Source organism: Microtus pennsylvanicus, chromosome 9 (assembly GCF_037038515.1).
Source record: "Microtus pennsylvanicus isolate mMicPen1 chromosome 9, mMicPen1.hap1, whole genome shotgun sequence".
NCBI lineage: Eukaryota > Metazoa > Chordata > Mammalia > Rodentia > Cricetidae > Microtus > Microtus pennsylvanicus.
In genome coordinates, this window is record NC_134587.1 from 11,463,282 (window position 1) to 11,472,500 (window position 9,219).

The following is a 9,219-nucleotide window of genomic DNA, read 5'->3' on the forward strand; positions in this document are numbered from 1 at the left end:
TTTTTCTCTAGAAATACAGCTCCTGGCTCAGCTTTCACCATTGTGTTCACTCAGGCTCACTCATCTTGTTCCCGAGATAAAAGGGGGCTTCCATTTATTCCAGAAAGATGTCGTTTCACAGATCTCACCTGACTTATTGGGGGCTGGAGAAGAAATAAAACACAGAAAACCACCACCAGACAGCCTGCAGGACATCCTTGGGGTGGCAACAAGGGGCACAGAAAGGACGACTACATTTTAATTTTGATTTTCAATGAATTATTTTCCTTTATTATGGCAAAACAGCTACCACTGTTGTGACAGAGCACTGGGATTTGAAGTAAAGTCACTAAAAGGCAATCTGGATTAAAAACCATGAGGTACCATTGAGGCACACAAAAGCAGCAGGGAGCAGTTTAAAGTCAATGCCAGTCAGTCTGGTGCAGGCGAACCCCACCGGGGAACTCGCTTTCCCCCATCTCCAGGCCTTCCTTAACCAAGTGACTGAGAACTAAATCCAGGCAGACTGGAAGGCGCATTACCTGCCTTATTATTCCGCTGTGTGAATGCTGGAGTTTTAATTACACACTTGCTTTTTCTGGGGAAGACCAAAGATCGTATTTTTTAAAGTATCAACTTGTTTTCCATTAGGCCGCTGTTGTAACAAGTTCTTTCAGCGACATGTTATGTCTTTAGGAAGGGATGCTTCAGATGGCGCGCACTAGCACAATTTTGTGGCTTTTAATTACTATTTTGTTCTTTTGGGGGGTTTCAGAGGCTGGCGCCTGGGCGTGATTAGACTGTCTACCAGGCCTGTAGCAACCTTGTACACTGCCCACCAGGTGGCGCCACAAAGCAGGCGCTATCGCAGAATCTTCAGACTAGGGAGTCCACCAACGAGTGTTCATTTTCCCACTGAAAATCCCGATAACCAGAGAGAGAGACAACAGAGAGAGAGACACACACACAGAGACACACACAGACAAAGAGACGGAGAAAGACAGAGCGAGGGAGAGGGAGAAGGAAAGGGAGAGGCAGCGAGAGAGAGAAAGAGAGAGATCACTTTGGCCTAATCCAAAACAAAACCAAATCACCAGAGAAGAAAAAGCGGAGTTAAGGCCCTAAAACACAAAAACGTAAAATTGAGTTCAGCATACGAAATAAAACTTTTTATGTTTATTCTTTTTACATCAAGAAAGCATGCTAAATGTGATAGTGAATCTTGATAAATCTCTAACATTGCTTCAGTATTTTTTTTCATTCCTTTTTCGTAAAACCACTGATTCAAACGACTTTGGAGGCTGTCTACTCTGGCCTTCCTTTCTCAAAGAGGAAACCTCAGGCTCGCTCGCCCAGCCAGTTGCTCAGCTGCGCATCAAAACTCGAGGCCTTTATGTGAACAAGGAAAAGTGATTTCAAATACATTATTAGTAATAATACCTTTGGGCTTATAGAGCTCTTCTCTCAAGCAACGAGGAAAAACATTAAATATTATCCAATTAATTGTCTAATATCTCTGTGGGTTGGTTGGGAAGCGTGTATTATTATACGCGGTTTATGGATAATTTAAATCAATTGACCGTCAGGTGCCGAGTGGCTGATGAGAATAAGTGCTTCGAGGAAACGTGTCCAGGGGAGACAGAGCTGGCTCGGCCTTCTGCCTGGTTTTATTGGATTATCGTGACCTAGGACAAGACGTAAATCGTTAGACTTGGCTCTTGCAAGTCCAGGAGCGTGGGAGACCACACTTCTTCCTCTGAGACCAGACGCTTTCTGTCCTGCAGCGGGACTCTAGCACTCCAGGTCCGGTGCCCACTTTCTGCAGTGGTCCTGCATTCACCCACCGCCGCCGCCTTGCCCGCCACGTGACACGGGTCCCCAGGCCGCCAGGTCGCGGACTCCCGGCGCCCCGCCGTCCAGTCCTTCTGATTGGCTGTTGCTAGGTGACGTCGCCTGTAGTCACGTGACAAGTGTTAAATGCCCACCCTGCAGGAGCCCGCCCGGCAGACAATCGTAAAGCTGCTCGGGGGTCGCTCACCTGCTCCCGCCTCTTGGAGCCCCTACCGGGCTTGACCACTCCTGCCCCCTCCATTGCCCGCCCCCTGCCCGAGCCGGGCCTGGAGCCGAGAGGTCCGAGAGGCCGGGGAAGGATGCGGCCAGCAGCTGCAGTCCCGAGCCACGCACGGTGATCGCCTCCTCCAGGGGAGGAGGCGCCTAGACCGTTGCCTCATTTCTTGTTTTCCTCTCCCTCCCCCCTCCCCGTAATTACGTTGGCTGCTGGAAGGGACCTGGAGAGACAGAGGAGGCGTCTCGCATCCCCCTCTCGCCCGCCACCCGTGCTCTTTCCTGTCCCGGGTCAGGATGACTGGAGTCTTTGACAGTCTGGTGGCTGATATGCACTCGACCCAGATCACCGCCTCCAGCACGTACCACCAGCACCAGCAGCCCCCGAGCGGTGCCGGCGCGGGCCCCGGCGGCAGCAGCAGCAGCAGCAGCAGTAACGGCAGCCTGCACAAGCCCCAGGAGTCACCAACCCTCCCGGTGTCCACAGCTACCGACAGCAGCTACTACACCAACCAGCAGCACCCGGCGGGCGGCGGCGGCGGGGGGGCCTCGCCCTACGCGCACATGGGCTCCTACCAGTACCACGCCAGCGGCCTCAACAACGTCCCCTACTCGGCCAAAAGCAGCTACGATCTGGGCTACACCGCCGCGTACACCTCCTATGCGCCCTACGGAACCAGTTCGTCCCCGGTCAACAATGAGCCTGGTACGCATAACGCTGGCATCTAGGGTGCCAAAGTCGGCCTGGCCACAGGGAGGGACCGTGTAAGAATGGAGGAGGACAGTCCGGAGATATAGCCTTGCACCCTGTCCACCTCCTTCTCCTCCTCCTGGCCTTGATTCTGCCCAGCCCGCGAGTCACTGTTTCTGTCCCTCGGCACTTCGCTGGACAGAGCCGGTGGGCTGTCGGGTTGAGTGGTGTTCTGTGCACGCTCCGGGGCTGCGCGTTTCCTTGTCGCCTGCCTCGCGGTTCTCTCTCGCACAGGTCTCCCCGGGTCTTTGCAAGGTTCCCTGGCCGGGCCAGTCTGCGCGCGCGCTGAACTTGCAAAGGCCACCTCCAGGATCCCGCCAAGTTCGCACAGGCCTGGCTGCGAACTTTAGGACCCCGGGGTTGGACAGTGGGTGCTCACCATCTCTTTTCGTTGCAGACAAGGAAGACCTTGAGCCTGAAATCCGGATAGTGAACGGGAAGCCAAAGAAAGTCCGGAAACCACGCACCATCTACTCCAGTTTCCAGCTGGCGGCCCTTCAGCGACGCTTCCAGAAGACCCAGTATCTGGCACTGCCAGAGAGAGCCGAGCTGGCGGCTTCTCTGGGCCTCACCCAGACTCAGGTGGGTGAGGTGGGCGCTGGCCTGGTTTAGTTGGGAAGCAGGCGCGTTCGGGATAACTTTTCAAAAGTCTATTTGCATGTGTGCATTCTAGCAACATAAACTTCTAGGCCCAAAGCTAAAAATAAAAAAAAATCCTCAAAAGGGGCCGCCTCGTGGGAGGAAAGAAAAGGACCCGGGTGGACAGAAATCCGATACTATGCCATCTTTTCACTCGCTACTGACAAAGCGGGTGACATAAATGACCCCCTGACACCACAGTACGTAGACCTCAGGTCACATACTCAGACGTCAGCTTTTTGAGATTCCCTAAAGCAGCCAGGAGCAGCAGGGCCCAGAGGCCCGGCAAGTAGCCAGGGTGCTCAATGGTCGCCTCTAACCGGCCGCCCGCCCCTAATCTGCCAACCTTTCGCCCGGGTTCCTGCACTAAACCTCAGGTGCTTTTCCTTTTTTCTACAAAGGTCAAAATCTGGTTCCAGAACCGCCGATCCAAGTTCAAGAAGATGTGGAAAAGCGGTGAGATCCCCACGGAGCAGCACCCTGGAGCCAGCGCTTCTCCACCTTGTGCCTCCCCACCGGTCACGGCGCCAGCCTCCTGGGACTTCGGCGCGCCGCAGCGGATGGGGGGCGGCGGCCCGGGCAGCGGTGGCAGTGGCCCGGGCAGCTCCGGCTCCAGCCCGAGCAGCGCCGCCTCCGCGTTTCTGGGCAACTACCCGTGGTATCACCAGGCTTCGGGCTCCGCTTCACACCTGCAGGCCACCGCGCCACTTCTGCATCCCTCGCAGACTCCGCAGGCGCATCACCACCATCACCATCACCACCACGCAGGCGGGGGCGCCCCGGTGAGCGCGGGGACGATTTTCTAACCCGGAGGAAACGGCGCCAGAGACTTGAGAACTGAGACACACGGTGTTCTTCAGCACGCGCCCCGTAGCTAGAGGCTCGAGCCTACCAGTCCGCGACCGCCACCCAGCCTATATTGGAAGTGGCGACTGCGGGTGGCCCGTCGCGGGTCCACGTCTCGCAATGCCACGGAGCAGCCGGAAACAAGGAGGCCTTCTGGGACCCTCTAGTGCCAAGCTCGGCGGCCCTGGCCGCAATTCCGGCATGAGCCCCGGCCACTTTTAGGCCCACTTCGGGCTTATCGCCCCTTCCCAGCCCTCTTAGCGTGATCCTCAGGGTCCTTGGTCTCTCTGGGCCCTGAGCTGGGTCAGGCACAGGGACGCCTAGCCCGCCCTCGAGGCTTCCCGGCTCTCAGAGGTTCCTTTCTCCTTGCCTGCCCCAGGGCTCAGCTCCAGTCAGCTTCGGTTATTGACCTCCCGGGTCCTGCCCCCCCCCCCACGTACCCAATGACCCTCAGAATACCATCGGTTTTTTCCTCTCTCTCTCCCTTGCTGGGGGCTCTCAGTCCTCACAACCCAGACCCCTTCCCGTTTTCCTCAGTAACACTCCCATAGCTCCTCATCCATCACCAGTGGAGTTTTTTTATTTTTATTTTTTTAAAAGTTTAGGTGCCTTTGCGGATGACCTCATTTTGAAGTTTAAAAAAAAACTGATTTTTTTAATATGTGGACACTGCAAAAAATGTGTTTAAATTATCTTTTTTAAGATGAATTAAGGACTATTAGCCTAGACTTGGACACAGAGTTTGTAAATAAGGTGTCTGTGCAGATTTTCCCACATTTATTTGTATAAAATTCCTCATCTTTTCGGACTTTTTTGTAAACCCCCCAGTTGTGAAAAACTGCAGCTTAGCAGCGACCTCAGCAACCCCTTCGTTTTATTTTTTCCCTTTGAAAATTTTTCTCAGTTAAATTAAGCTACTGATTTGAATTTGTTTTTATCTTGTCCTAAAGTCTTTGTTCTTGAAATGCAAGGTATTTGGGGGTTATTTATTATGAAAGCAACATACTCTTAATGTTGATTTTACAATATGAAGAGATTATTTAAATAAATTATTGTTTTCATTGGAGTGTGTGCTTTTTCCTTGGTGCCAGGGTTCCCTCGGCTCGGACCTTGAACGATTGATTACCCGGCCCAGAGTCGGATGAACAGAGCTTCACATTTTGCGTCTTTCCAAGGCTTCGTTGGCCATGAGATGCTCACAAGTCCGAGACCCGCGTTTGGGCCTTGGTGAAGGGTTCAGCTCCTCCCCCGCCCGAGTCCGCACGCGGTTCTCCAGCCTACGGCGGCGCCGTGACTCACTCAGCGCCGGGCCGCTCCTGCCTCCGCCCGCCTGGCCCCTCTGGCGCCGGCGCCACCGCCCAGCGCCTGGGCGGTCTGCGCCGCCACCGCGTCCTCGGTGCTGGCCAGGCAGTGCACCCGAGCCGCCTCGGGCGACCGTCTGTTCAGTACCTAAGCTCTGCAACAGTCTGGGACCAGACTCCTACAATGGTCCCTCCCTCCATTTGCCCCCGAGGCCCTTTGGGAGCTGGCTGATCCCAGAACTCAGTGAGTCACCCTCGTGAAGCACGGTTGGCTGCTTTGGAATGCTGGGCAACCCCTGCGTGCAATGCTGCGCTGGTACACACATACCCGTGCTCTCAAACACACGCAGGCACCCACTCTTGTTACACGTGCTGACACAAATTCGCAAACACGCAAACGCATTCGCAGCGGCAGAGCGGGTGCACACTGTTGTGGAGTGGCGGTCTTGCACCTCACACTCTTGAAGAGCAAAGTTCCGCCCAATACTCAACTCAGCTTCACTTCACACCGCCGGCCTCCCAGGACCAGCTCCCAGATTCGGAAACGACCCTGCTTTCTGGCACTCCCTGCCAGACTCGCGGGTAGATGTGTGACGCGGGTCTGAACTAAAAGTCTGTTTCCCTGAAAGCGCTGGAATCTGCAGTTCTCCCTTGGCGTCAACCACTGACTCTGTGACCTTGGGCAACCCTCTTGGCCTCTCTGTGCTGCAGTTTGCAGATTTCTAAGATAGGAGAAATAATAACAGCTACGGCTCGGAATAGTGAGCAACTTAATGAACCCTTAATGAGGCAATGATGTAACAACGCCTGGCATGTGATAAGCACTAGATAAATTTTTGGCTATTTTGTAGTTGGTATTACTGTTTTTCTTTTTTTATCACAATGCTCCAAATCGGAGGGGCTTTACTTAGGAAGTCCATTATTACTAAAGAGACCTTTTCAATTTCGCCTTGAGGCTCTGATCCCTTTCTACAGGAAGCTTGAACTTCTGCCATTCCCTGCAAGGGATCAGCTTCTACAGGAGAGGAAGTAGGGCACAGACCAGAGAATCCTGTTTGCCAAATTCAGGCCTCCTCTCCTCCAGTTTATGTGGGTATCTTCAACTCATCTTCAGTGGGAGGGGGGACAGTCTTGAAATGGAGGTGACTTCCCGGACTCAGTGGCACCATCCTGAAGCGAATATTGACTTTTCTGGTCAAATTGGTTTGGAGCCTGCTCAGAGTGACCCAGAATGAGGACTGGAAATGAGGGGGCTCAACAATTAAGAATGGTCTACGGTTTTGAGCTTTCCTATCTAGCTACTGCCTATCAGAACCTCATTTCTTAACCACCACGCTTTCCCCCCACTTCCAAATTCTACTTTGTGGGATGTGTGTGTCCCCGTTCAAACGCGCGCCAATAACTGGTACCAGTCTTTCTCCTGGGGTTATGCCCTCCCCTCCTTTGCGCGCACTCCCCTCCCCGGCTCCTGAAACTAGCCGGGAAAGACGGGGCAGTAAATTGGCTGGTGTCGAGGATCTGCAGCAGACAAGATGATTAAGAGGCCTACGCCGGAGCGCCCCGGGCAGGGAATGTCAGCCCAAGTTGGAATCACGCAACAGGCCTTGGCATGAGCCGAGCCTGGGAGCCGGGAGGGCGGGCGGCCCTCTCCGGGGTGGGCCGAGGCCCCACAGACTCGCCGGAGTCACCGAACCTGGCATTCGGCGGCAGCGGGGTCGTACAGGGCCAAGAAGTGCCTTTGGCCCGGCGGCAGGCAAAGGAGGGTGCAGGGACCGTGGGGAAGGGGGCGTTCCCGCGAACAAGAAGAGCCAAAGAGGTCGCAAGGATGCACCCGCTTTCCAGAAGTGAGGGGGCGGGGAGGCGGAGGGGTGTGTGTGGGGGGGGAGAAACAAAGCCTGGCTCCAGGAGATGGGGGCCGGCTCCAGCCCCGCCGGGGGCGACGCGCTGGCAAACCTTTCTCACAGTCTCGGGGCCCGACCGGAGACGCCAAGCCCTGTGATCAGCCCGCCGAAGCGCAGACACCCCCCCACCCCCGGTACGGCGCGCGCGCTAACTTGCGCTCCCCCAAAGCAGGAATGAAAAATGGAAATGGGAAGCAGCGATTTCGGCTCTCTGCACTGGGAAACCAGCCGCGCTTGGACCACACATAAATCTTTATTGTAATCCCCTTCCATTTACTCGCGTGAAATATCAGGCCAGACACAGGATATGACAAGAGATGGGAAGTGGGTCGGGGTGGGACCTAAAGGATGCCGGCTCTTTCCCGCGCCACACTCCCGAGGGGTTCCCCTCATTCCCATACTAGGGCAAAAGTGATGGCACTGAATTCTGCTGAGCCAGTTGCGGGTAACCAGGAGATCACTCCTGCCCCACTTTTAGGCCCTCGCTCCTTGAGCGTCCTGCTCTTGGGCCGGGCCGGCCAAATAGTTTTCGCTTAGAGACCCTCCAGTGTGCCTCTAATTCCCAGCTCTGAGGTTGGGGGGTGGCCGGAAGGAGAGCGTAAGCATCCCAGGCCTCATCAGCCAGGTTGCAAGGTGGGCCCGTTTAGAAGGCTTCCCCGTCGGCCTGCTTTCAGGATCACTTGTGAAAATTGTGAATATCCGTGCCTAGTAAGGATTTCCGAGACTGGTGAGGCAAGTTTGGGGGGGGGGGGAGTATCAGATTTACTGGGGGCGGAGAGAGCGGGAGAAGGTTGAAGGTTTGTTTACAAACAGTTCTCAGGCCCAAGAGGCAGAAAGAAAGGGGGTATAGAAAACCAAGAGCTAAAGCGAAGCAGCGTTTGCTCTTCCTGCCTGAGAACCTTCTTCCCAGCTCCTAGGACCGCAAAGAAACCGCCTTTGCCTTTCTAAAAGCAGGACGGCACGTACAGAACCCACCAGCTGCTCAGCTCCCGACCCACCAGCTCTTGCTCAAGTCTCCAGCCCGCCCCTTTGCCTCCGGGGAAACAGCGACCGCCTGTGGCTTTAGCCTATTTAGGGTCAGATTTTTAAGAATCAAACTACCGATCTTTTCCTGAGATGAACACCGACACTCCCTTTTTTATTCCACGTTGGAGTCGCAGACTCGGAAGCAGTTGAGTGTGGCTCTCAACTCGGGACCATCTACAGCAAGATCCTAGCTATAGGTCTAGGATCTCCCCCAAACTAGCTGTCTCTCGGTGCAGTGACACCCAAATCAGCCCTAAGAAGGCCTCCTCGTGGAAAGTCTTCCGTCCCCTCCTGGGATCTGCCTGGAGAGCGATCTCCAGCCTTCATCACACAAACACACCCCAGTGCAGTCGGGATATAGAGACCCACACCCCTCCGAAGCGCCCCCCCCCCTCCGCCCCCCGCGCTCCAGGAGTTCCCCTAGCGGGGACGGGTTTGGCAGTGATTGCCACATTACAAGACGTTACATTCCGCCCTGGGGCCTCCGGTTAAGAGACAATGTGTTTCAGAAAATTGGGGCGGGAGGAAGCAGCTAGGTCTTAGGAGCAGCCACTTGGCGCCTCCACGTGAGAATGGAGAGTCTTCAGACAGATTCCTCTCTGGGGTCGCTCTAGCCTACGGCTTCTCACTCGTCCTCCCTGGCCAAAGCACAAACACTGCAGTGTTATAGCATTTCTAGTACCCTCCAGAGTCTTGGGGTCCCGATGTCACT

At 54.9% G+C, this 9,219-nt stretch overlaps 1 protein-coding gene across 1 annotated transcript; it reads left to right on the top strand.

Moving 5' to 3' along the window:
• Positions 1–1,990: 1,990 nt before the first annotated feature.
• On the top strand, positions 1,991–5,321 carry Dlx2 (distal-less homeobox 2). Its single transcript, XM_075984904.1, has 3 exons — positions 1,991–2,749; positions 3,192–3,376; positions 3,835–5,321. The coding sequence occupies exons 1-3, from the start codon at positions 2,341–2,343 to the stop codon at positions 4,237–4,239; spliced, it is 999 nt and encodes a 332-aa protein (XP_075841019.1). The 5' UTR covers positions 1,991–2,340; the 3' UTR covers positions 4,240–5,321.
• Positions 5,322–9,219: the final 3,898 nt, after the last annotated feature.

Bases quoted from the DNA above. Each gene is read 5' to 3' on its own strand.
- Dlx2 (XM_075984904.1), top strand. From the start codon at position 2,341: ATGACTGGAGTCTTTGACAGTCTGGTGGCTGATATGCACTCGACCCAG. The intron at 2,750-3,191 runs GTACGCATAACG...TTTTCGTTGCAG, and splicing joins CCCGGTCAACAATGAGCCTG to ACAAGGAAGACCTTGAGCCT. The intron at 3,377-3,834 runs GTGGGTGAGGTG...TTTTCTACAAAG, and splicing joins TGGGCCTCACCCAGACTCAG to GTCAAAATCTGGTTCCAGAA.